The sequence below is a fragment of the Anarrhichthys ocellatus genome, unplaced genomic scaffold, assembly GCF_004355925.1.
Source record: "Anarrhichthys ocellatus isolate YVR2014 unplaced genomic scaffold, GSC_Weel_1.0 scaffold33, whole genome shotgun sequence".
Classification (NCBI taxonomy): domain Eukaryota; kingdom Metazoa; phylum Chordata; class Actinopteri; order Perciformes; family Anarhichadidae; genus Anarrhichthys; species Anarrhichthys ocellatus.
In genome coordinates this window covers 1,870,951-1,898,625 of record NW_022280063.1, presented here as the reverse complement: position 1 = coordinate 1,898,625, position 27,675 = coordinate 1,870,951, and the positions used below count along the sequence as shown (strand labels likewise).

The 27,675-nt window shown below is 45.0% G+C and overlaps 3 protein-coding genes and 1 non-coding gene across 7 annotated transcripts; 1 reads left to right on the top strand and 3 right to left on the bottom strand.

Moving 5' to 3' along the window:
- Positions 1-16,764, bottom strand: brd1a (bromodomain containing 1a). Of its 2 annotated transcripts, XM_031865679.1 has the most exons (13): positions 16,045-16,764; positions 13,786-15,187; positions 13,151-13,307; positions 12,834-12,965; positions 12,584-12,712; positions 11,084-11,396; positions 10,646-10,996; positions 8,563-9,186; positions 8,073-8,214; positions 7,371-7,504; positions 6,234-6,343; positions 5,619-5,773; positions 2,839-4,548 (listed from the first exon to the last, which is right to left on the bottom strand). In XM_031865679.1, exons 2-13 carry the CDS (start codon positions 15,168-15,170, stop codon positions 4,365-4,367), a joined length of 3,816 nt encoding a protein of 1,271 aa, XP_031721539.1. In that variant the 5' UTR covers positions 15,171-15,187; positions 16,045-16,764; the 3' UTR covers positions 2,839-4,364. The 2 variants fall into 2 exon arrangements, 1 of the variants encoding a protein (XP_031721539.1); XR_004213385.1 differs by lacking the exons at positions 2,839-4,548; positions 5,619-5,773 and adding an exon at positions 1-21 and having other exon boundaries at positions 5,898-6,343.
- trnak-cuu (transfer RNA lysine (anticodon CUU)) lies at positions 11,576-11,648 on the bottom strand. Its single transcript has one exon. It is a non-coding gene; the product is annotated as a tRNA-Lys (tRNA).
- On the top strand, positions 16,162-24,395 carry zbed4 (zinc finger, BED-type containing 4). 3 transcript variants are annotated; one of them, XM_031865682.1, is made up of 3 exons: positions 16,162-16,639; positions 17,147-17,364; positions 19,573-24,395. In XM_031865682.1, exon 3 carries the CDS (start codon positions 19,769-19,771, stop codon positions 23,540-23,542), a length of 3,774 nt encoding a protein of 1,257 aa, XP_031721542.1. In that variant the 5' UTR covers positions 16,162-16,639; positions 17,147-17,364; positions 19,573-19,768; the 3' UTR covers positions 23,543-24,395. The 3 variants fall into 3 exon arrangements, with proteins under 3 accessions (XP_031721542.1, XP_031721540.1, XP_031721541.1); XM_031865680.1 differs by having other exon boundaries at positions 16,162-16,882; XM_031865681.1 differs by having other exon boundaries at positions 16,162-17,364.
- Positions 24,396-24,651: 256 nt separating this feature from the next.
- On the bottom strand, positions 24,652-27,675 carry alg12 (ALG12 alpha-1,6-mannosyltransferase). Its single transcript, XM_031865684.1, has 9 exons — positions 27,507-27,675; positions 26,947-27,079; positions 26,670-26,843; positions 26,385-26,579; positions 26,185-26,288; positions 25,850-26,073; positions 25,525-25,694; positions 25,154-25,229; positions 24,652-25,062 (listed from the first exon to the last, which is right to left on the bottom strand). The coding sequence occupies exons 1-9, from the start codon at positions 27,663-27,665 to the stop codon at positions 24,813-24,815; spliced, it is 1,485 nt and encodes a 494-aa protein (XP_031721544.1). The 5' UTR covers positions 27,666-27,675; the 3' UTR covers positions 24,652-24,812.

Below are 27,675 nucleotides of genomic sequence, written 5' to 3'. Positions count from 1 at the left end.
CACACACACACACACACACACCTCTTAACTGGTGAGCTCTGCAGGCTTCCATACTTTCGGAGGCCTCCACCTGGATATTATTGCGTCCTGCGGCACCCTGCTCCACCGCTCTAATGAGCTCGCCTCAACTCAGTCAAAGTCATCTGATGACACTGATGTGGGGAGATTGATATTCACGCTTGACTCGCCGTCCTCTCCACTTGACTGCTATGTTTACCTCCCCACGCAATTAGTATCTGGTGAAGACAGACAGACAAAAGGAGGAGAAGAGGGGATGGAGTCAGACTCCGCCGTGTGTGTGTGTGTGTGTGTGGGTGTCTGCGCGCAACTACATTAGCTCCGACTGTTTATAAAGATGGGAGTTGTCTTTCAATGTGGTTTGAAGGTGGCTCTCTATATCACGGGGCCATTACCAGCTCATTTAATCCCCATAACGCTACTTTACCTCTCTGAATGTCAGTGGCTTGAAATAACAAAAGACGGATTGGCTTAAGTAAAAATGCATATTTCAACAGCTTCCATCCAAAATTTGCATCTAAGATGTGCCTCGCTTGGGCTTTTTTTTTTTTTTTTTTTTAAATGAATGAATCCGCAGAGCAAACTAGTGCAATGGGAAGTTACGGGTTCAACTCACGCCCAAACCCCCAGCGCTGTTTACACTTCTAGCCTTCCATCACGGTTAGCTAACTTCCGTCTGAATATTAGCATATAAACAAATAAAAATAAACTTAAGAGCAGAATGCCCCACTCTCTGTGAAAAAAATGAGGGGAGGAGAGATGGCCTGTGATTGGCGTTAGCAGACTTTTAGCTGAGCTCGAAGGAGAAAAGAGAGGCATCGAAGCAGCAGCCATGTCTTCAAACTGATTTAGCATTAATTGGCATTCTCTCTAATCGGTGCATTCACCATTTGAACACCAGGATGGAAACGATGCTGAATACTGATGCCTATCTGAGTTGGGGGAAACGAGCTGAGGTGAGCAGGTGGACGTTCAGTACCTGAACGTCCACCTGCTCACCTCAGCAGGTACTGTGGACAACGTCTCGGCATACAACGGAGGGAGGTTTTGTGTGGAGCCACAGTGCCTCTCTATGGAGACACGGAAAATGGCCGCCTCTTCCTGTTGAGCTTGATGCCACACTTGTGTCTCTCAGTTAGCTTTAGCAGGAGGGATACTAGCTGTAGTTCCTTACTTTACACTTCTACTCCACTACATTTCAGACACGTTGCACTTAACTATAATTATTTGTTACCTTTAATATTTTTACATGTTTATAGAGTTCCCCTTGTCACGTTTCAGATGAGTTATGACATTTCCCCTCCCAAATTAATTTAAATAACTATTCAAGACCAAAAGAAGCACACAAAAGATAAAACGGCCAACACAACTTATTTTCTGGTTTGCCTGCAGCATCAGACTGATGGCTAATACATATCGAGAGTTAACATCCGTTACTCCCAACTTACAAAGTCATTAGGAGAAAGTTGGAAAGACTATTCCGGCGTTTGGGAAATAACCTACTACATCATTTTCAGACATACAGATTTTCTGTATTGTGTGATCTGCATAGCTTAATCTCAAAGACACAAAGCTAAGTAGTTTCTGGTTGTAAGGGGCCAGCTCTCAAAATACGTGCAAGAGCTGGCAGGCTGCTGCCGTTGCTTGAAGAGCAAGTAATCACACTTGAAAAGCCGCATTTACATAAGAAAAAAACAGGTGGGATTGAATATGATTTAATATCTTAAATGTAAATATCCTTTGGCATTGCAACGATTCACGCTTAAAATGGCAGATCAACAAGGTGCATGCTGTAACAAGTGAGCAAACACTTGAGATGGAAATGAATAATTAAACAGTAACAAAATAGAGGTGCAAGTTCAAATGAGCAATTCACCACACAATATTTAAATTAGATTCATTTCGTGGGCCAGATAGTCTTGAAAAAGCAGGAAGTTGTGCAAAATCAAGAATTACAAGAACTCTGTGCAACTTTAATTGCACTAAAAACTAAGGCTTGTGGTTCCAGGATGTTAAAAAAAATATATTCAAGGTAGCAGGAGCAGCTGAGTGAATCAGTTGAGTGTTAAGTTTAAGTTCAATTATGGGCGCAGTGTTGAATCAAACTCATGACCTTACAGCCTAAGTCCTTATTGGGCTGATTAGGCCTGTGATTTGAAGGTGTCATATGTGCTCGTAGGGTAAAAACTGCGGGACTGACAGCAGTTCAGAGCCTGTTTTTTGAATCTGAAAATAAAAACAGAACACTGCCCGACACAAATTCGACAGTTCAAAGTCTTGTGGAGCGATTCTGACGCTGCGCGCCTGTCAAATAAAGTTTACTTTCAAAGTGGAGTCCAATCATTACTCACCTCGACTTCCATTATAAACTCATGATCTTCAAAACTTCATATAAAAATTGCTGGAATACAGAAACCCACACCTACGTAGCTGGCAACCTGTGGGACACAATTTGCTATGTAAGTGGACAATCATGGGCTGAGTAGATGAGCAGGGTGCGCTGCCATATGGCAGGTAGTAGGTTGGATTAGTGTCTGCCCTCTGCCAACCATGAAGGAGGTTCAGTTCTTATATGTGACATTGAGGAGAATGTGAGTCCCTCCTGTGCCCCAGTTAAAATAAGTAAATTTCATAATGAATTTGAATTTGAATTTCTTCTCTTTTACTTTAGCAGTGAGTTTGTAAATGCTTGAAACAAAAGGTGAAGAATCGAATAAGCGTTGGATACCGTCACTGAGAGAGACTACATAAAAAAAAACAAAGCACGTGTTCATATTTGTCTCTTTTATTTTTTTGCTAGAAAAAAAAAAAACAGCCCCAGCAATATTTCATATGACCTGATTTAAAAAAAAAAAAAATACTACGACAGTAAAGTACAAAATGAAATATATCAAAACGGCCCAATGCTACCCAGAAGAAATAGGCAATAGTATAAAATGAAATGTCTTGAAGTCTACAACTACAAAAAAAAGTTAGAAAAGGTTACTTAAAAAGAAGGCAAGTATCCACCACGCAATGTGCCACTTTATCACAATCACTTCGCACGTCTTTCCTTGGATATAAAGTAATGCAAATACTTTACAATAAGTCACCGCAGGCCCGTCTCCCCACGACTACAGCAAAACCAAGTAACAGTCAAATGCATCACATAAAAATACACTTTATACTTTTTTTTTTTTTTTCTTCTTTTTTTGGCAACAATTTCACACATCACACAGGAAATGAATCAGCAAAAGAAAAACAAACAAAAAAAAAAAAAAAAACTTCTGGGGTAGCAACTTTTTTGGTTTCTTGAGAACAATATATACGTTCTGGGTCCACGACATCAGACTGCCTGTATGAGCTTCAGAGACTTTAAATCATATAAATATATATATGAACAAAAATATACTAAAACTATTTTGGAATACAAAAAGGATTAATGCCAAATGGAAGCTTACGATTATAAACTTCAATAACTTAAAAAAATGAATACATTTTTAGCCCTAATCTCCTTAATACTAAGGCTTTTGCACTTTTATTCTCCTAGATCATACATCACTGTCAAAATAGCACTCGCATGTTAGTGCCAAGAATGCATCAAGTATAAATACTAAGAAAACTCCTGTACAGTACCCATTTATGTCAAAACTACAAAATAAGTTAGTGTCAGGCAACTGTACAGATTATTTACAGTTTAAATACAAAAGGAAGGTATTTGTAAATGGAGATGACCAGTATGTAAATGTGACCTTGACATAAGGTAATTAAAGGCTACAACGGAAAAAGCTTTTCATGTAGCTGATTTACCAAGCTACTCGATGCTTCTTTTTTTTTTTTTTTTTTTTAATAACTTGTAAGAGAAATAATGATTGGCTGCCTGCCAAATTAACCGACCGATCAGTCACGGTCAAAATGTAGCAGTCGGTGTTGAGTTCTTGCCTTACTACAAAGTCCTGACACCACAGGAGAGTTTGGTAAGGCTGCCAAGATGTAAGGAATCAATCACGGACGGGGTTTTCGCCTTGAAATGACAGTCGTGATTGGTGGAGGCGGGGAAGGGGGGGGGGGGACATAAAGGAGCTGTCTCTAAGCACAGTTACGGGCCAGGAGGTGGAGAGGATAAGATAGACACATTCATTTCAGCAGCAGCCGTATCCCATCGGCACATGGTAAGAGTGTGGGCGTGAGTAGGAATGGATGAGGAAGAGACACCACCTGTTACAGCAGGTGCCCAGTAAACATTTGAGTCTCCTGCAGAAATGGAGCGAGAGAAGTTGGCGGAGAGGAAGGTATTTGGTACAGGAGAGGTAAAGGTTTGTGTGTGTGTGTGTGTGTGTGTGAGGGGAGAGAGTCAGCGAGTGGCATCAGTCCACGTCACTGAGGTCGCTGACTGGCTCGTCCTGCACTATGCTCAGGTGATTCATGGCGCGGCTGTAGGCGATCTGGACGGCCTTGCGAACGCTGGACGTGCGTCCCTCCATCATTTTGATTTTGTCTATGGTCTTGTCCAATCCCAGAGGAACCATCTTGGATCTAGGAAGCCACTGCCTGAAGGCGAAAGGACAGCATCGATGTAACCAAAACCAAACAGTTGCTGTTTTTTCATGGTTGTAGAAGTATCATTTCCCAGTAATATTTCACTCTTTTCATAAGAAAACTGGGATCTCTTGTAATAAACTAGGTTTGATTTCAAACAAAAAGCTACAGATAAGTTGTGTTTATTCTCATGTGTGTGTGAGGGAACACAATGACAACTACCCTAAGTGCCATCACATGTTCTGAAAACCAAAAGTGGTGTCTTCCAAATGCTTGTTTAGTTCGTACAGTGCAAAACCCAAAAGTTCAATTTACAATAATATTATAAAACAGAAATAAGCAGTTAATCCTCACATTTGAAAAGCAGGAATCTGTAAATGTTTGGAATGTTCCTTTGATTACCAATTACTACATTTCAATTGACTACTGGTTTCAACAGTTATCTGGAGATGGCACCCTTCTCTTTGCACACACACAAACTATAAGTCATGGGCTTTGTTTCTGCCGGTATTTTTGCAGGTAAAGAGCGAAACGTGTGTTAAAACTCACAGTAAACGCTGCAATCTCAGTGTTCAACCCCGAGAATAGCAAAAGTAACAACAGTCTAAATTCCTACTATTGCTACTGCAACTGCTACATTTGAGTGTGCAGTGGTGTTTGGGATGCAAAATGATTCTTTAAGATAAATGATGTGTGCACCAAGACAAAACAGAACAAAACTAAGAAGTATTTAATCAACTGATTGATGGTAAAGGACAAAACAAAAAGCTCTTTTCAGACTTTGTTTTAATTATGTAACAAACAATATTAATTATTGTCGTATTAACTTATATTTTTGAATCTTTTGATATCCCATTGTGACACTAAAGGCTCCAGTACCACCATCACTGTTTAAGACTTTCCCAGTGATGGGAGTCCAGGTGGAATTTTTGAACGCCTCTGGAGGCGAGGGCCATTCGTCGCCTCTCGACAGTAAATGTGACGCAGCCACGAGGAAGTAATGATCAGCTGACTGATGTGTTTGACAGGTTTACACTTGTGGAGGCCCGGCGGCGGCTTAAATCATTCCCGCGGACACTCACCAGCTGCGCTTGTTGTCGAAGAAGAGGACGAGGTAGAGCTTCTCTTCGGCTTTGTACTGCATCTGTTCTCCGATGCGGAGCACGTCCATGGGGGGCATGGGGATGGACACCCCGTTGTGCTGGCAGCCTACGCGTGGCATGTGCGGGTCGATGATCTACACACAGTGGGGGGTGGCCGTTACACACAGATTGGTGCTCATGAATGCAGAGGCATGGCAAACATACATCCACCCACAGAATCACTCAAGCATATAGTAAATATGTCTACACTGTATATACACACACACACACACACACACACACACACACACACACACACACACACAATGAACACTTCCAGCTTGAGGCAATAGGATTCTTTTACTCATTTGTCCTTTCATGCTGAGGTCAAATTGAGCTGGTTGACAGTGAAAGGCTGCCACCTAGTGGATAAACAGGACATTTCTCCCCCCCCCCCCCAAGACTGTCCACTGGACACCTAAAAAGAACAGCTGTAGTGAAACTATTGCTTGAGTGTAGTAATTATGTTCCAACGTGAAGAGATGACAGGAAAAGGTACAGAGTACAGAGACTGCAGTCAGTGATTGTCATGCGTTCTCTCCAACAAACACTCACCAAGGCAGGGTAGGAAGGGTATCCACTACATTTGGCCCAAACTAGCTTTAGGGGTTCCAATGCAACTGTTGCAGCACTAGCGGGCATCCAAATATTGCTGTTGCCAACCTCTATGGAAGCGGGAACAACACCAAACAAGTCAGGTGTGGGTTTAAAAACACAAGAAACACATTTTCCAAAGCCGTGCTGCACGCGCAGGACCACAATCAGGGCGGGAAATTCACTTTTCCCCTTTTAAGAGTCACAGTGAACAACGGATATTAGAATTCAACCGGCCACTTTTGGCGTTTTGTTGGCCAAATGGGAATTTTCAGATGAGGGAAGAGGCTCCAGCTGCTGACTGGTTACGCGCCATGATGGCAGGCAGAGCATAAACGCTCACCGGTCAGTGCCAAAAAGCCACAAGAAGTTGGCTGGTGGTAATTTCCAACCCTGTTTCTTTATGTGTATGTGTGTGTGAATACCAGGTGTTTGCAAGTTCTATCAAGTTTGACTTTTAGGAACAAATATAAAGTTCAACAGGGAAAAGATGTTAAAGCACCTGCAAACATCTGGCGGTAGACACAACTACTCTCTGTGCTGTATTGCTTATTGGCCACACTGAGTCCTGGACAAGACTGAGTGCAACAGGCTACAATACATGTGTGTGTTGTTTGAAATACATTGATGGTGAAGCTTGACTTGTTGACTTGTACATTAGCAGGCCATTCCCACCAACTGACAAATATAGATGTATATTCTGGCTCATACGCTAGAAGAATTTGCATTCTAATGTATATTTGACCCTGAAAGTCCAGTAACATTTTACAGTTCTCAATGTAGTGTTTCCTCATATTTACTGTGTTTTACAATTAGATCTTTTTCTTAATAGTCAAAAGCAAAACATGTTCTATTGATATCAGTATCGAGCTAAAAATTCAGTATCATTCAGGCTTCTGTTTTCAGAAAAGGCAAATAACTGTGTAGAGTGTAGCACAGAATTCATAAGATCAATTAAATATCAATGTTTCACTGGAAAGGATCCTGTGTATTTATTGAAAATAAGAGTATAAATTGCGTAGTTTGTACACATAACTTTAAGACTAACCCTCACACGTGCATGCGGATGTGATTTGACACACAATGCAGCCAACTTACCGGCAGCGATTCGAGCAGCTTTTGCAAAATTCCCGGTTTCGATGCAGGCGATTAGTTCGCTCTTATCGTCCACAGTGTTTCTCCGGACCAAGGCGGGTTTCCCTTTCCCACATTTTGGAAGACTGAGAACAGTGCTACGAACGAAGAAAAAGACACACACACACACACACACACACACACACACACCAGAGTCAACTCGAGAGACTAAACAGCTGCTGCTGATTGAACAACAGAAGAGTGGAAGAACAGATCTTTAGGACCTGCTGTTATTTATTTGTTTTATTTATATATATTTATACACTTTTCAACACCATTTTCATATATGCAGCTTAGCTACTTCCAAATATATAAGTCGTGACAAAGGAAATCTGCAATAAACATTCCAGAAACTTCATTTGAAAAGGGGCGGACAGTCTGGTGACGATCCTTCTGGTACATTTTGATGATGTGATTATAATTTCCCATCTTTGTGAGTCATACTTTTACATTTTATTGAATGGATTTTTTTTTTTTTTCACCCTTTTGTTATTTGAATCAGTGTTATGATTTTCAGGATTCTCAGTGGAGCATTTTTTATCTCGACTGAGACCAGTTGGAGGTTTTCTCAGTATGACATGCACTGCTTTTATAAAAAGACTTAATAAAAGACCCTGCTTTGAAGTCAAAGACCAGAGCAGACATGTCCTCTATCTGCTGGCTTACCTGGTGCTTCCTGGCAGACTGCTACATGAGGAGATGGAGGACTCAGAGGCACAGCGTCTTCGTGGCTCCACAAGCCTACTGGCTCTACTAGAGCCTACTAGGTCCTGCTCATCGTCCACCTCCAGAAAACCGCTCGACAAGCCTGAGACACAACACAACACAGCTCATGACAGATATTCAAATGTTAACGCGTCTGCATTGGCTACAGTTTCTTCAATCGGCCTTTAATCGAATTGAATAAAACTCGTGTAAAACAGCAATCAAGTGTCTGTTGTTACTGCTGTGCTGTTTTGACTGTGATGACTTGTATGTGGTGTAACGGCTAATTGCGATGTTTCAACTGTCAATTTCATGGGTTGGCAGCACAGCTAAATACTGCTGCACTAATTTCAATCAGAGCGTTGAGGAAATGTCATTCATACTCTGCCATATGGCAGCTCGAAGAACATGCAGGGAAATGGGGAGTCTTTCTGTTCACACTTGTTCTTACCAGTGTCGAGTCGCTTCACAGGGGACTCTCCCTCCTCTTCGTGCTCTCCCTCTCCTCCCTCCTCCTCCTCCTCGCTGTCCCTGCTGCCGCTGTGCTTCCTCTTCTTGCTGTGAAGCAGCGTCTCCAGCCTGGGTATGACCACCGACAGGAAGGATTTGGAGCCCAGCTGTGCGCCGTCTTCAGCGTCGTCCTCCTCCTCCTCCTCCTCCTCCTCCTCCTCCTCGCCCTCTTTGCCGTCGACTCCGCCGCCGCCGCCTGCCTCGTCCCCTCTCCTCGGGGGCTTGTAGGGACTGGCAGCCTTCGACTTGCGGAAGAGCACGGCGGTCCGCCGGTTGACCGTGCCCGTGGGCTCTGCGAGGGTCGACGTGGCCACCACACTCACGTCCCCGTGCAGCAGCGAGCTCTGGAGGCCGTCGCGGCGGGAGTGGCCGTTGAGGCGAGGGGCGGAGGAGAGCAGCTCTGGTATTTCCCCGTCAAACCGCGCGAACTTGCTCGGATGCGTGTCTTCGCAGTCCGGGGCGGCGTCGATTGGTTTGAGGGTGGGGGGCCCGGGGTCGCTGTCCGAGTGGTTGAGGAGGGGGATGGAGTCCGAAGGCTCCAGTTTAGGAGGAAGAGACTTGTCTCCTGTAAGGGAGAAGAGGAGAAAAGGCACACAGACAAGCTGCTTATTGTCATCATTTTGACTACACAGCCAACATTAATCATTCAAACTGCGAACATTAAGCACAACACATATTATTCATGTTACGGCACACAGGCTGTTATGGCCCCACAATTTGTTTCCTCTGGTGCGGTGCATCAGTTTGTTTTTTTCCTCCCCGTTTTATTATTCATATGAATGTATTTTTCCTTTCTCCTTCATCCTCATTACTATCTCCTCATGGTGCTATAGAAATAGAAAATAAAACTTGTGGTAAAAGATTAGCTATGCAGAACAGCACAATGACATTTTTTTTAGGCGTACTATTTTGGAAGAATACAATTTTTTTTTTAAAGCTATTCATAAAAATTAAAAACCATAAACAATAAAAGAAAAAGGTCCAGCCATGACAAAGACAAAAAATATGACCTGCAGTATAATGCTATTACCAACAGTAAAGCGCTGCAACACCCACACTTTGTCCTTGTGTTTGGAGAAGTGCTGACATTGCACATTATCATATGGCTTTTAGGTTTATCATAAAAGTAAAACAAGGCACTATTTAGCATAACACAGTGGCACTTTTATGAATAAAAAATGAGCAAAATGACTTCCTTCTCCCCACCCCCACTAGCAATCTTAATGTGACTCAGCGACTGTGCTGTGAGTTTAAACTTTAAGCACCACTGCAGTGACACAGTGTGATACTACAGCAACACTGGGATGTGACCCTGACTGGGTGCTCTCTCCCAGTCCGGGATCGGAAACACAGAGACATCAGGACGCTGTTTGGACAACTATGACACCCATGCAAAAGTTGGTACTCTCTGGTTCTGTGTGCTGAAGTCACTGAAAACACTTAGTACACATTAAGAAACATTACCACTAATTATCCAATAAAAATTCAAAGGTTTTATCAGTTAACTATATAATTAAGATGTTTTATTGGCTTTCTTGATTCTAGTGTTGGGGAAGAAAGGTTCATGTTCACAGCCACAGGCGCCGCTTTCCTAAATACCAGGAACATCTGTGGTTGTTTTTAGCTAATTTCCCTGAAACAGCGGACAGATGCTCACCTCAACACAAAACAGTGCAGGGTTCATGATGATTATGTGTTAAAGTAGCCTGATAATCAGACTTAAATCGCCATTTTCTTCTCTTCCAAAATCGCTTAAAAGAATCGGAGATGAGGAAGGAAATTCAGAGGGCTGGGAGCAGGCTTGTGATGCATTACTGAAAGCAGCAGAGACGACGATACCACCATGTCTCAGACACACTTGGTACGGGAAAAAGCATGTGACATTGCTCTGTATGGCTATGTTTTGGGTCGGGGGGGGCTAACCTCTGACCTCTGACCTGAGCTTCAGGATATTTAGGACATGTGAGGCTTAAAATACCAAAGCACAGGGAAAAAAAAGAAGCCAAACCCAGATCAACACATACCCTCGTCATCTGGAAAAAGTCCATTGGGCTTCAATCTCTCTTCTTTAGGTGTACTCAACTCTGGGCGGGGGGCAGCCGATGAAGATGATGCTGACGTGGAGGGAGTCGAATGGTGGTGGTGGTGGTGATGGTGGTGGTGGTGATGGTGGTGGTGGTGGCTGGAGGGCAGGACTCTCTTTAGGCTCATTTCATTGCGCACATCGTTGATGGTCTTTTTGAGCAGCTTCAGGCGCTTGCTGCGGGAGGGGCTGGACTTCATGGCACAGGTCATGTCAAACTTCTCAAGTAGCTGCTGCAGCTGCTTGTCCAGAGACAGGTGCTCCCGACTGGCTGGCGTCAGTAGGCGGTCCACTACGGAGAGAAACATGGGTTTTTGCTCAACACATTCTACGGATATCTCCGGATATCTATAACGGTGCGAAACACATCGCCCCTTACCGTCCTCCCAAGAAAAGGATGTGGGTGCTTTGATTTCCGGAGCTTCGGCCAGATGCACGCCGCTCTCCGCGTCAAAGCCGATTTTCTCCACGTCTTGCCGGGCCTTTCTGAGCAGGGACCCGCCCTGGTCTCGGAGGCGAACAGCAGCCCGGTAGAAATACGTGTCCTTTGAGTTGTATTTCATGCAATTATCAATAATGAGGTTGAAGTCGTCCTCAAACTGTTCAAAGTTGTTGTAGGCCTGTGCATCGATGCGCTGCCGCATGGTGGAGAAGTCCATTGCGTGCTTGATGTGGTCGAGGTAATCGGGCACCTACAGGAAACAGCAGATAGTTAAGTTTTTATAATTACTTCCACCATTCTTGACAAATCAAAAGTCGTTCACAGTAGATCATGTTGGGGCATATTATCTTTTACGACATGACAACCCCATCTAAAAAGACTGTAGACAACATCAATACCGTTCCAAATTGACCCAAGAGTAAAAGGTTGCGCCCAACGTGGGGCTCGAACCCACGACCCTGAGATTAAGAGTCTCATGCTCTACCGACTGAGCTAGCCGGGCGTGCCCTGTAAAGAACCCTTCACCCTTTTTGGACATCACCATCTGCCAGTGGACCTTACTCTCAAGTTTCACATTCCACTTGGCGGGAAGTCACATTGCTCAACACTGTCTGCTGTCTGTCGCCTTTGTGGCGTGCAACTTGTAACACATGTAGCAATGCATGGGAAAGCACAGGCCGTGATTATTTGCTTTGGGAAAACACAAGTGCGCGCGCGTGTGTGTGTGTGTGTGTGTGTGTGTGTGCGTGCGTGTGTGTGCGTGCGTGTGTCAACATCTCTGAAGCAGTTATCTGGAAATCAGGCAGAGAAACCGGTAAAACAGACGCACTGTTTTTCCGTTGTCGCCCTTTCATCCTGTTGAAATATGAACCAGCAAGTCCAGTTTGGAGCCATGTCACACAGGAAGTCTCTGGGTGTAAGTCCTTGCACTCTGGACCGTACACCTCTTTAAAAAGTTAATCATGTCTGCTGTTAACGCTCTTCAATGACTCATTGCCCGAGAGCCAAACGACAAATCGCCATTCGACAAAGTACATACAGTACTGTGAGATCTTGTACCAAACATGTCCGATTCGTCAACACAATGCATTGACATTGTCCCAAAAAAAAAAAAAGAGACTGCAGAGCCAGAATTAGCTTTTTTGCAGCGCTATCTGTGTTCACTTGGTGGAGACCCCTGCCACAACACTACAAGTTCCCACTATTGCACATAATAAATAAAATAACAGCACAACAGACTGAGGTGAAATACATCCACCATAGCAGCAAGAAAATGAAATCATCGCTTCAGGGGAGCAAGGAATTGTAACACAGCATATTGTACTCGTATTTTTTCATAGGTTTGTGGCATATAAAGGAGAAAAAAAACTAGGTAATAGATTATGTGTGGACAAACTCAACCACAGAACTTGTGTTCACGTATCTACTGACGTTCACCTCATTGACATCCACCGGCTGGGTGAAGATCTTGGCTTGGTCTTTAGTCTGGAGCTGGTCCAACAGGGCTCTGAGCAAAATACTGAAGGGACTCAACTGTATCTCCAGGAGGGTCTCCTGCAGTCGGATCTGCAACACAGCACAGATGGGGAAACCATTAGAGGATCAGAAGGTTTCATTCTTTACGCAGAATAGTATCCGACCACAGGTGATGTCAGAAGGCTGCCCCCATTGGTTCCTGCACTCCTACCTCTTCCCTCTTGAGCTTCTCCCTCTTGCGGATTAGCTCCAGCAGCAGCCGGGCTCTCTCCAGGTCGTGTCGGAGGCGGTGCCACTCCTTCAACTGGTCCTTCAGGGCCCTGCTCTCCTCCTCACACTGCCGCTGGAGACCACATTGAAACAAAAAAAACACACATTAAAGCATGAGATAGAATCGGAAAAGGAAATACTAGGGAAAAAAATGATTACACATTTCAACTTCTAAAAGCAACTGGTACATTTGTAAAAAAAAAAAAAGGCAAAATGAAGACTGAACGTCCTCTGTGGTTGACTGACAGATGAACAAACCGGTTGCGTGTTCTTCTGAGACTGCATGCTTGTCTGAAGGCGTCTGATGAGGGGAAGCCCGTTCCTGGATTGCCTCTTTAATGTCCAGTAATTTAGGACCAGCTCCACGAACGCCTTCTTCTTCTGAATGGACACCTGGTTCAGAATGGTTTGTAACCTAGGGGGCAGCCGGGAAGACGGGTATTAGGAGGACACCGCCGGGGGAGGGACGGCGACGACTAGCACACCTCAAGAGTCACAGGCTGCTTGCTCGAAATATGCAAGCCAAGTACATTTTTAGACATTATTAGAACAGTGGTTGTGGTTAGTGAGTAATATTGACATTAACAGCCATAGACAAGCTTTAAACAGCAGTTTAAAAATCCACGTGAGCAGACCACCGAAGTTTCTATTTGTGAAGGCAGACATTCACCAGTGTCACATGCTCAAAACCTGCAACGGCCAATGTTTGTACATCAACAACCTTATGCACGGTCAGCATGCTTGAGAAAGACAGACAAGCCCTCCCTATACGACCACTCACACACAGTAAATGTAGCTGAATATGCCATCCCCACTGACCCAACATTTGGGGTTTTTTTTTTACCATGTAAGCGGACGTTCCACCTCCCATCATGAATACAACTCAAGCATACCTGTGAGCAGGAAACGTAGGCACAGTAGCAAGGGTTGCAGCTTCAGGTTCAGGTTCCGGCTTTTTACTCTTCTTCTTTCCTTTTGAACGTCGTTTACCAATGCCTCTCCCTTTGTCCACTTTCTTACACAGTCCGTTTCTGGGTTTGGCCTCATCATAGATTGTAAGAGGCTTCCTTACACACCCGTTAGGAGTGTGAGCTCCACAGTAGGCAGTCTTTTTCACAGAGAACGTGGGCTCTCCGGTGTCCGTTACATCTTTGATTGGCTCCATCTTCATGAAGAGGCCGGCCTTTTGGGCACAGCTGACGTGGAAGGCGGTGTAACAGTTGGCTTTGTGGCACTGGATGCACGCCCCGACACCTCTCTCCTTGCAGAGGTAGCAGGTGAGCTTCCAGCGGGCCGGAGGAATGTGGCTGACGCCGTCAATGGGTTCGATGAAGGTGGTGTTGGAGAAGCCGACCTCGGGGACCCAGAGGGCGCACACCACGTGGCCCCAGCGGTCGTCGTCCGTCTTTTTCACCGCTCCGCCCTTGTTGGGGCAAAGGACGCAGTCTGCGGGCTGCGTGGGCAACAGGAGGCAGTGTCTGCAAAGCCACTGGCCCTCGGGAATGTAGGGCACGCCGTAACATTCCTGGTGCACGGCCACGTTGCACATGTCACAAAACAGGATGGCGTTGCTGTTGTGACACTCTCCGTCCATGCAGATGCAGCAGACGGCGTCCTCGTCGATGGGGGCTTGCTTTTCGCTGCCTTGGTCCAGACTCTCCAAGTGCAGCTCTTTCTCAAAGCGGTCGACGAGGAACTCGAAGACGTTGTGAGAGACCTGACTGACCCCTTCGCTTCTCCGTTTTTTGTTCACTAAATCCAGCCAGGCATAATCTTCCTCATCCATGTCGTATTCCGTTTCCTCGTCCAGCTCTTCCTCCGTCTTCTCCGTGTATTTGTAAAAGGCAGCTGAGCGCTTAGGAACTGCTGGAAGATTATACTCCACCGTACGAAATTTGGGCTCCTGAAGCTTTGGAGCGGCAATACTAGCAGCCTGATGGCCGCCTCCCTCTGAATGGACAGTGATGCCCAGGGCAGCGTTTCTCTTCTCCTGGCTGTTTTTTAGTCTGACTGACCTCACGAGGACCTGCTGCTGTGGTTTCTCAGCATTCTCCTTATTGCTGGTGCACTCCATCATCTCCTGCACCATGGGGTCGTCGTCCGAGATCACGTCCAGCTGGTCGTATATGCTGATCCGATGGAGGCGGCCATCAAGATCGAACTCCACCATGCGCTGCGCCTGGGCGTAAGTCAGGATCTGCTTGTTGGGGGAAGGCTTGATGGGAGACGAGGGCCTCTGCGGCACCGCAACCCGGTGCTGCCGAGCTTTCTTCTTCATCTTGGCGCTCCGTGTTGCTGTGGAGACACAGAGTGGGGGAGACTTCATTTGTATGGCGTTTCAATTTATTGAGGAGTGGCCTTTCAGAGGTGAGGATAAACAAAGACCACCCTTACTGATACAGTATTCTGTGCCGTAAAGCTAACTTTTTTTTATGATCGACAAACTCCCACTTACATTCTAACAGCAACATAAGTGACAATGCATTTATTGTTTGTATCAGCACAAGATAATGCAATAGAAATATTGTGCAAACTGCAAATAAGACAAATGATATAGACAGAACTGCAAGAAATAACCATGCATTATAACGGATTGCTATGATAATGAACTATGAGAGCTAAGGTATTCCAAGTTGGACATTTGATTTGAATGCATTATACTTTATTAATAACGTTAAAGTCAACCACTCTGACAAAGAGAGCTTATTGAGGGAGAACTTCCGCTGATGTTGCAGCTTCAAACTACAGAAACTATGTTGTGGACTGGTGTGTAACGTTAGTAGCCAGCTTGTACAATGCAGTTTTGTCAATGAGCTGAGAGCTTTAATGCGGTGGGAGGCGGCCACACAGGGCACTTTCAAACATGACTGCGCAGGAGTTAGCGCTTGCCCATTTGGCGCAGAGATGGAATGTCCTCTCAAAATAACGACCCAACAGTCAAAGTGGCCAAGTTGCTAACAATAACATTAGCGAGCCGGCTAACTAGCAAGAGGAGCTAGCCACCCCCTAAACGGAGCAAATGGCGTCAAACTAAAACAGAGCTATTTAAAACAACGCACGTTAATTCACATTGAACGCACATTTTGCAGATGCGCTGACTGTCTTCTCGTGGTCACCATTCAAGGAAAGCACATTAAACAAAAAGGACATACCTCGGATTCACGAGCAGCTTTGCTAGTTGAGGAAGACGGTAGCCAGCCAGCAGCCTTACAAAGCAATGGCGACACGGCCTGCTAAGTGGCTCTAAATCCGTACACAGTGTTCTCATCCAACGGGCGATACTGGGGGTCTGTTCAGTTACTAATAAAATAAGAAAGATGCCTGCTTGGTGCCTGTGGAGTTTCGATATTGAAATCTGCAGAGAACATGCAACTGTTTGCTTTGTGGACCACTCATAGGCTAGAGCCACTCGCTAGCCACAATCGACCAGGAGCAAATAGCTCTAGCAGCGGTACGCACGGCTCATCCCCCAACACAACAATGCGTATCACCAGACAACTCCCACCCGCACGCACAACTCTACGTGTGACGCTGGAGGTCATGTTGGTGGTGAGTCGTAGATTTCACACAAAAGCCCATCTGTCACACAGTCAATGCGTTGCCTTTTGTCGATCCTTGCTAGCTATGCACAGACAAAAGCTCCAAAAACAAAGCGCGAATTGGAGCAATCGCACCACTGTCTGCGTAAAAGCTGAGACCTATCTCCGTTTTGGATCTCCGGACGAACGGATATAAGTTTCAAACTGGGTAACGTTACGTCTTTCTAGCTGTCATGCTATGGGCTATTGATTCAGCACTTCTAGTTACACAGTCAGGACACAAGCAGAACAACAGCAGACCCTACTATGCCCCACCCTGGTGACCAGTTGGCCCTAAACCCTATCCTCAGCGCAGTAATAACTAGTATGATGCTATCTGAAACCAGTTTAAACCCAAAGCTGCTTTTCCAGAATGACAGTGAATGCAACACACGGTAGCAGTAATTGAAAGGTAATTATTTCGTAGTAAGTTACTTTATCAACAAGCTACCTTATGTTTGGTCTATTTTTAATTTTTTTAGATAAACTCTCTTTTTGATTCATTGCAGGATTCGCTCTAAGCTAAAAAAAAAAGCTATTTAGTTTAGCAACTGTTGAAGAATTACATATAATACTTTATTAGTGTCATTATTAGAGTAATCATCACAATACAACGTTACTTGTACACGGTAATGATAATAAAAGTTAATGCTAGTGGTACGCATATTGTTTAAAGGTCTGACACCCCCTTCCGAAGACCCCTGCACCCGATGACATCATTAAAACATGTTCCTTCCGTCCGACGCTGTGTGGAGCTGCTCCGGCCGAACGTGAACTGCTAGCGAGCCAAGGAGACAAAAGCAACAAAGTGAACCCCCCCTCTGGATCAATCAAATGTGTCATATTTAACCGTTTAGGAGCCGAAACCCAGTGATCCCACCGGCACACTTCACAGTAAGTATTCCGAGCACACGTACATATCTGCGGAGGGTTTAACGTGGCCGGGACGTCGTGGTTGAGAGCTGGTCTGATTCGGATCCCGTGTGGTTCGTGTGTTGCCACGGCTGGGTTCTGCCTCGCCAGGTTAGCTAGTGTGTCCTGTGTGGCCTAGCTGGCAGCTAACCAGCTAGCATCCGTGGTGTGGTCCGACATGTACTAAACGGACCATTACGGCGTTAATGGGATACGTGTAGAACTTGCAATGTGTCGAATATGTGTGCTACAAATCGATGTGACAGAAGTGATGAACATGTGTATTGTTTTTTTGTGTGTTTATTAGCCCCGATGCTAACTCAGTTAGCACCAGGATAGCCACCGTGGTGTTTACTAATGATTTAGCGTAACTGGCAACAATGTTTAATTATAACGTTAAATGCGTATTAGTATGAGGGTCGCACGCGTCTCAGGATGTGTGTTGGCGGTTGTACAATAATGGTGAGGACACAACCGGGCTGTATACACTGTTTTTAAGTTGGTGTGTTATGTGGAGATGAAAGCTAGCAAAGCGTTGGCTATTATCTGCTGCCCTGTCTGTCGCATCTTCCTGACGAGCACGTCAAACCCGGAAAACCGTTTTGTCATTGCTCAATTAGGAAGTGGCCAGTTGTTTTTTCTGAATTCCCACTTAACTTTAAATAAAATGTTAATATTCAGCAACACAATGGATAACGTTGGCCACATCCATGAGGTTAGATTAACATGAATGAGCTTGTATGACATTTTATTAGTACAAGTCAGAATGCGTCTGGGTGAAAACGTTACTTATGTACTTTGGCTAATATTGTCAGTCTCGCGTGGACACGTACGTGGGCACTGTAAACCCTTTTCTAGGTATTGTCTGCATCGTAACTGTCATGTATTGTAAAGGTTAATCAGGCTTGTGTCGTTAAGGACCGTTGTCTCAATACACTCCCTCACTCACTGTCAAGCTGCATGTGACATGCTTGATCTTGATAGTATTGGTCCGTGGTAACGCATTACTGACTCCCATCAGGGAACTAATGATCCATAGACTTTACCATCAGTGTAAATAAAGTAAGGCACGTCTGACCTGATCAAGGTGCAGAGAGATTTGTTCACACAATACACACCATTTTCACCTAGTTACCAGATTATTACTAACACCTAAGTAACTAATGGCACAGACCTGCAATAATGACTACTTTCATGAAGATTATAATGTTCAATTGTTATGTTTATGAGAGATGTTGATTCAACACAATGGTCACTTTGGAGGCTGTAGATTGCGGTAGTTTTAATACTCTGACCATCTATTTATATCAATGAGGGCAGGAAACTATTAGTATTCTCCTCTTTGTTATCAATAACAGAGTATTCTAACCTTTATTGAAGTAGTTTGTATTATAGGATAGTAGTATTAGACTGCAGTGACTTTAGCTTGGTGGCACTAATAGTAGACTGTCTCCACGAACCTGAGTCATTATGTTCTTCAGTGTTTTGATGTTTCAGAGTTGTTGCACATTTTCAGTTGTCCATAGATCTAATGATAATGTGATAACTCAATTTAAAAAAAAAAAAAAAAATTAAAATTAAAAACGCTGAACATTAAGTTAACATTATAAATATTGTGAATACTTCAGTGGTAAATATGATTATTCCAGTACATAGGAAAATATTTGCATTCAGGTTAAACGGGTTAAATTTGTGGGGATGAGTTGGTGCAGGCCTTTGTGATGCAGAAAGCTCACAGAATTGAGCAACAGTTCTGTGGAAGAAGTTCAGATAGGCATCCCTCTTGGTGGATGTTTCTGATTAGCATCTGTGAGCTGTGGGCCCGGTCCTGAAAAGGCAGATGAAGTAGTGGGCCCTGAGGGCTGAACAGAATGCTGCGTTTGGGCGGTGCTCGCCAATTTGCAAATTTTAACATTTCTATGTTTAGAACCACAAAGTTGTTTTCAAAGTGCTCAATCCCAGCATTTTGTGAAACCTGAATTTAGAGCAGGAGTTGTGACTTTTAACGCACTACACTATTCGTAGCGGCAAAACCTCGCCTAAAGAGCCTGTTCAATCAGCTTTAGAAGATAAGAATAAAAGTATTTATGTTGTTATTGCAGAATACATGCATTTACCTGCTGTTTTAGAGTCTCTTTATTTCTTAAGAATATATTTTGATATGTTTTCTCTCTCTCCCTCTCTCTTTAGGTTGTGTGGGGGGGAGAGGTGGGACTACTTTAGTCTTAAATGGAGAGGGACAAGCATGCACCCTGTGTCCCGGACAGCCACACACTATTGACGACGCCCGCTTGAGAGCTGCAGTGTCAATGACTACACCTGAAAACATTGATTACGTTTGACAACGCAGACCTGACTATTCTACGGAAACCCTTGGGCTGCTGCCATGGATGGGGAGGAAGAGGTGTCTCGCATGAGTGAGGATGTCGTCGGTGAACCCAATGGCTCCATGGAAAGTAAAAAGAGAGAGGCCAAAGGGACCTGCCTGAAGATTGAGGGCCAGGAGGGCTACGTTTTCAAATCCTACACCATCAACCCACGCGAGACTGCGGATGAAAAGTCACCTGCTAGCTCCTCAATAACACTGGATAAAGACTCTCCCCCTTCTCCCCATTTATCTCCTCAGGATGACAAGGAGTTGGAGTCAGACAAAGCAAGTGAGACGGATCCAACTTCTCCCACGCTTTCAAACAAATGCCTAAACACTGATACTGAGGGAAACACGGAAAATGAAAGCTATGAAAATGGGAATGAAGAAACTCCGCATATCAAAGAGGAGACTGGGGATGCGAATGGAATGGAGGAGGAAGCCCAGGACGATGAAGGGCTCGGGTTCGGTAGCTCTGTCGGCCCTTTTGTAACTAGAGATGGTGACGATTATAGTAATTTACTAAGTGGATACACAAGCACCCTTTATGATGTTGCCATGGACGCTGTCACTCAGAGCCTTCTGTCATCAATGAGGAGTAACACCAACCCGAGGAAGAAATCCCCTGCGTGGAATCATTTCTGCATATCGCCACGAGACAGTACCAAAGCAATCTGTTTATACTGCATGAAAGAGTTCAGCCGGGGTAAGAACGAGAAAGACCTCAGCACGAGTTGTTTGATGAGGCATGTACGAAGGGCTCACCCCACTGTGCTTTTACAAGACGGAGCAGACGCTTCCGCAAACAATCTGGCCAGCTCCCTCGCCTCACCGTCGATACCTCCATCCCCAAACTCACCAAAAAATGGAGACTTGACAAATAGCGTTATTTCTTCCGCCTCAAAGAACACTTCGCCGTCCACCTCCTCAGCTGAAAATTCAGATCTGTCATCCAAAGAAGTGTTACCCAAAGTCGACCCAAAACTGGAACCGTACGCCAACAGCGACGCCGTTTGCGGCACGCTGTCATCCTCACATTCCAACGACAACGTCGAAGACATGTCCGACAGCGGGCCCGAGCGCCCCCCCGGGACCCCGAAGAGCTCGAGTTCCCGCCGGAGATCGGCTGTATGGAAACACTTCTACCTGTCGCCTGTCGACAATTCCAAAGCAGTGTGTATCCATTGCATGAATGAATTCAGTAGGGGCAAAAATGGGAAGGATCTCGGGACAAGCTGTCTTATTCGTCATATGTGGAGGGCCCACAAAGAGGTTGTCATTGAGGAAAACGGACAGGGCAACCACATTCCCCCACCCTATACAAACCCGCCCTCACTACTGTCCCGCACACAGCTACAGGACCCACTGGAAGTGAAAAAAGAATCGCCCCTTCTTCCATCCTCCCCTGAAACCATATCTGATGAATTACCCCAAAGCATGGATATAAAAGAGGAATCTGATGAGGTGATGAATCTCTCAGGGCAGGACTCCTCTCTCAATCTCTCCTTCAAAACTCAGGGGGAGGACACGCCCCTAACTTTCTCCCCATGCCACCTCTCCGAGGGCCCAAGCCTCAATCCGGATCATTCGGTTTTCCAGCAAAACAAGATGATCATGAAACGGGTGAAATCTGAGGTGTGGCACCATTTCATAGTGTCTCCAGTTGACCAGTTAAAAGCACTGTGCCGTTACTGTCCATGCGTCATCAGTCGGGGGAAGCGGGGCGACTTTGGTACAAGCTGTCTGATGAGGCATCTGATGAGGCGCCACCCAGACGTCCTCAAAAACCAAAAAAGCACCGATGAGAAGGAATCCTCCCCTCGTCCCTACACCGAGCTCGCCGCAACCGACGCAGTTTCAACCAAAGAAACTGAGAGCCCTGCAAGTAAGAAAAAGCCCCAAACACTGCCTGTTTTCAGTAAAAAGACGTCAAAACTGTGGAACCATTTCTCCATTTCACCCACCGACCCCACAAAGGTGGTTTGTTTGCACTGTGGCCGCACAATTAGCAGAGGCAAAAAGACTACGAACCTCGGCACAAGCTGCCTCTTCAGGCACATGCAGAGGTTTCATGGACATGTTCTTGAAAGTAACAATGCTATCTCAGGTGATGTGCCGTCTGCTGACATTCACGTTAAACAAGAGCTCATGGACACTTCCGTTTATGAAACGGAACCGAACCGCGAGCGGTTTGACGAACACCACCCGGTTGCCAAAAAAATCACCAAACTTATCGCAGAAATGCTCGCACTGGATCTTCAGCCATCAGCGATGGTGGAGAATGCTGGACTGAACAGACTACTAGAGTACCTCCAGCCTCAGTATTCTCTTCCACCTTCTTCTTACTTTACCAGCACTGCCATACCAGACATGTACGAGAGGGTGAAGGACGTTGTGCTGACCCACCTGAAAGAAGCGGAAAGTGGCGTCGTCCACTTCACCACTAGTATTTGGGTCAGTAGCCAGACTAGGGAGTACCTGACCCTTACGGCCCACTGGGCGACGTACGAGTCCAGTGTCAGACCCCAGGGTCAGGACTTTCACTGCTCCGCTCTCCTCAGTGTCTCGCAAATAGACTGTGATCACGATATGCACGACATCCCAAAGCAGCTGGAGTACCTGTGGGACTCTTGGATCACTTCATCAGGGCTGAAAAAGGGGTTCACTGTAACCGATAACACCACCATCAGAAACACCTTGGAGGACTACGGCCACGTCACCATGCAGTGTTTCGGACACACCATCGACCTTATTGTTAGCGAAGCCATAAAGAGCCAGAGAATGGTTCAGAACCTTCTGAGTATTGCGCGTAAGATCTGCGAGCGCGTGCACCGCTCGGCAAAGGCCAAGGAGAAGCTGGCCGAGCTCCAGAGGGCCCACCAGCTGCCGGAGAACCAACTGATTCAGGACGTTCCCTCCAAGTGGAGGACCTCCTTTTTCATGCTGGAGCGGCTGGTGGAGCAGAAGAAAGCCATCGACGAGATGTCGATCGAGTGCAATTTCAGGGAAATGATCAGCTGCGATCAGTGGGAGGTGATGCTGTCGGTCTGCAATGCACTGAAACCGTTCGAAGTCGCCTGCAGGGAGATGAGCAACCGCACTGCCACTCTGGGACAAGTGATCCCGCTCATTCACATCCTCAACAGAAAGATCGACCTGCTGTTCGACGAGACCGTGGGCATAGACAACATGCTCAAGTCTCTAAAGGAAGCCATGGTGAGCAAAATGTCCGCGACTCTGCACGACCCGCAGTACACGTGGGCGACCATGCTGGACCCGCGGTACAAGACGTCGTTGTTCACGGAGGAAGAGGCTGAGCGATGGAAACAAGATCTGGTCGGGGAGCTGGACTCGTCCACTTCTACCTCACTCGCGGCGAAGCCCCCCCCGCTGCTCAACGGCTGCAACGAGGCCCCCGTTTCGTCCGACACCTCCCCCCACCCGAACAAAGACAACCTCTGGTCCCTGATGGCCGACATCCGGCAGAAGATAAAACACGAGGAGAAGCCAAAGTCCTCCGAGCTGGCAGTGCTGGAGTACCTTGAGGAAGATATACTCGATCAAAGCTGTGACCCCCTCGACTACTGGAACCTGAAAAAGTTCCTGTGGCCCGATCTTGCCAAAGTAGCTGCCCGTTATGTGGGCTGCCCTCCCAGCATCGTCCCAGCAGAGACACTGTTCAGCACAGCCAGTGTCAACTGTGCCCTGAATCAACACAGGCCTTTACTGGAAAACACGGAGGGTCTGCTGTTCCTCAAGGTTAACCTCCCTTTGATTTATTTCCAGTACTGATTTTCTGTTGAGCATTAACTTGAAACCCCTTTTTATCAAGGACCAAGTTGCATCGCTGTGAAATGGGGCTTTTTCTGTTGGGGCGAGAAAATGTAAAAAATATCGATTTATACACTGATTGATTCTCACTGCAAAGGCCAGATGTGGAGGACTTATTTTATTCTGTGTACTACTGTTAAAACACTTTGGAGCTGTTGTGATGAAATGTCTCAGACAAAAGTGTATCAGGGAGGGAGGGTTTTTCTAGCTGTAGGGGTTGGTGATAACGTGTTTCCTTGTTAATCAATGTGTGTTTTTGTTTTGTTTTTCTCTGTGTCTACTCTCTCCTTGTGCCTTATCCAAAACTACTTCAGGTCAAAAATGCTGTAAATATTTTTGTTAAATTACACAGATCACGTCAGGACGCTTTTTTGATTATTGTGTATTAAAGATGGATGCTGAGTTGTTTTCGGAGTGAAAACATGGCCCAAAAATAAATGCTGTGACTGAAAGATGTTTTAAGTTAATGTTATTTAATTTTCATTGTGAAATTGTGGCTCATGGTACTGTCATTTAGAAATAGATCTTTTTTTTTTTTTTTTTTACTTGCTGAAATGTTTTTAATAAGATGTATAATATTGCTGTATTTTTCAGAATAAGCAGTTTGTTTGGAATATACAATTTGTCTCTTAAGCACAATTTAAGTTTATGTCCAGGGGATTAAATTATGGGTTTATTATCGAGTAAAAAAACAATGTACTGTACATCTTTATATGAAATGACTTCTGAACCTAATTTGATAAATGTTTTAGCATCGAGACTGGAATCATGCAAATTTTGTGGTCATTTTTAAATAAAGGTTTTCCTTATGCAATATCAGAGTTTTTCTTTGGTTAGCAGTTAGAGCTACGATTTAATGTTTCATGGATCCAAAATGAGTTCCATCCACTCCAGTTTCAGCTGTATTCATCTATAAAATATATCCACAAAATATGGAAATAGTCTGCAGTAAACAATACAAAGCCATCTATAGAATATAATCGTTTCCATATCTGCAAGAAAACATTCAATTCTTTCCTTGTTTTTCATGAGACACAAGACAGAACCACTTAACATCAGAAAAGATGTCCGACGGTTCACTGCAACATTTATTTACATGGGTAGCACATGTCATAGCAGTGGATGATCGACCTGTCCTTGTTTTTAAACCATTATAACCTTTGAGGAAACTCGTTTTGGTCACCTTTGGTCTTATGTTTTGGTCACTTAAACACCTTAATCCGAGCTTCCCTTAAAGTCCCTCTCTTTGTTGTCCGGTTGCAGTCTCTCTCTCCATGAGCACAGCTTTTCTTACTAACCGCACACTAACAGGCGGGATGTGAAATACGTTGAAGGCAATGTTGCTGTAGCCTTCAACGTAGGCCAGAGGCCGATGCGTGTCCTGGAGCAGTTGTATCTTGGTGACGTTCGCCTCCATCAGCAGGTGTGTGTACATTTTCATGTCGAGATTTTTGAGACTCAGGTCCTCACGTTTGTCATATCTGTTTAAAAATACAAAAATGACTGCGATACCAAAGCAATGTTGGGTGCATTATTTTTGGACAGATTTTCATTCAAAATGAAAACACTAACCTCCAGTTTCTGTTCTGCTCTAAGAAGCGAGATACTCCGGTTTCAGCAGCATAGGTGTCGATATGAACAAAGACATCTGAGGGCACAGAGGCATGGTGTAACAATGTGAGAAGCATGCATTCAATGACTGATGTCAGTATACAGTCTCATGTAGGATTACTGAGAAAGTAAGAGAAATGATTTTGTCTTATCCACTATTTATATCACCACACGAACCAGTCATTTTGAAGCTGATTGGCTGATTGTTATCAAAACAAACACTGATATGGTTTGTGTACATGTGCCCATCACTCATGTTAAGTTTAAGAATTAATAATGTTGTAGAAGTTCCCTGCAAATAAAAAAAAAAAAGTGCTGAAAGTGACTCCAACCTGCTGTGACTGGCAACAGCCTGTGTAGCTCCTGCAGTCCTCGGCCCCCTGGGTAGTTGTGGTGGGACACATAGAGACTGATACTGGAGTACGCTGCATTGGTAAACAGCTGGCCGACCACGACCGCAGAGCCCAGTTTATACATCCAGGATTTCTGGTAGTTGCACAAACTGAAGCACAAAAGAAAGAAGAGAGAGTGAGCAATAGCTTGTGCCGTGTCTCATCTCGCACACTGATCAATATCTGCCGTTGGTTAACAAAATATACATTTCCAATCCTGTGTTTTTGAATGCCAAGCATTGGGGGGTGATATGTTTTCACGCACATGAACGAACAGCCTCGGGCAGCCACCAGGCTGAGCACAGGGAGAGTGTATATGATGAAGCGCAGCTCCTTGTGGGGCAGGAGCGAGTAGATGAGGATGAAGCCCACGGTGGGCAGCAGCAGCAGCCTCATCCGCCTGTCGAGGAGGCCGAGGGGGAGGAACAGCAGCGTGCAGCCCAGGGCGCGGGGCACGGCAGAGTAAAAGTACCACAGAAAGGGAGAGGTTTACTGGGGAGGAGAGAGTCAAGGAGAACTGTGGGGTGGAGATCAGTGGCAGTAAATTCACGAAAAGGTTAAAGTAAATGCACATGCATGGGTGAGCAAATCAAAGGATATTCCCCAGTTGGAACTTTTGTTGAGGATAGTGTTGTACCACAAAACCTGACCTTCAGGCCACAACAATTTCCTCCAAAAGATGGAGTCAATGGCCACCGTCAAAGCTGTAAAACAAAAACACAGGAAATCAAAACCTGATTGGACAGCAGGGGCAATTTATTGAGAATGTACTATTCATATACTGTACATTCACTACTCACCCAGAGACAGGATCCCAGCAGGAACAGCATAGTAAAGCAGCTGCAGCAGTCCCAGCTTCCTGCTCAGCATTGACATCAGTAACATGAGACCCAGGAAGACGCAGAGCTCCGACCGGAACACAATGATGACTAAAGCAGAGAGGCTGATGAAGCGGCCGTACTTCTGAGCCATCCAAGATGTGAATGCTACCAGAACTGAGAAGAACGATTTAGGAAAACAAAACAAAAAATCAATCCAGAGTCTCTCAGGCTTATGATGATTGTGACCTGTGTGCAGTATTTTACCTATTGGCAGTGCAAATACATTGGGGAGCGTCCTGGTGCTGTAGAACATGAGGTGAAACTGAGAAGCACACGTCAGACAGAAGAGCCCGGCGACCGTGGAGCCAAACTGCCTCCTCACCTCCTTCTGCATGTGCCACAGCGCACCGACGACGCACACTCCCAGGGAAGCTCGCACTGCAGACAAACGCATGGAGAGAATGCATTTGTTTGAACCGTTTGAAAAAGCACATCGGTTGGATTGGAAAGGTGCATTTAGGGAGATGTTAGAAAATGTTACCCGTCAGCTGGGTGTAGAATTTTGGGGCATCGAGCAGAGAGGACAGAAACACAACGGGGGAGCAGAGCACGGAGAGAAACAAGGGGCCGAGGAACGTCCGTGGCACCACACCAGGGAACTCATGGTGGTCATACTGAAAGACAGCAAGGGCTCAACAACATCAATACAGCTGAGATGACAACTTTGTAAAATCAGTATGATTACATATTATAGTTAGATTAGTTATAGTTCATAGGAGGGATAATATAGCATTCATTTCACTGACTACACAACACAGCTACAAAGAGTGCAAGGTTATATATATTTATTATTATTCTCACTTATGGCTTTGTATGCATTAAGTATGAATTTATCAGAAATCAATTCAATGTACCCTCTTGGTGACTGTTAATGCATTTTACATTCAAACAACTGTGGAGCTCTAATATACAGAGAAACTGTGCCAACGGTGTGATTTATAATAATTATAATGTTACACACTGGTGCTGTGCATAGTTAGCTTGTTAGCACAACCAGTACGAGCATCTGGAGATGCTATAGATTACGCCTGCTTAACCTACCTCGTCAAAGTTAATTCTGTGATACAGAATGTCGTGTGCCGCTTGTAAATTGAAGCTTTCCTCAACTTTAGTGAAGGGACAAATTATTAAATGTAAAAGAGCCACAGTTAGTAATAAAATAAGAAGTGGCAGCCCTAAAACATTCCTCTTTTCAGCCATGACAGCTGAC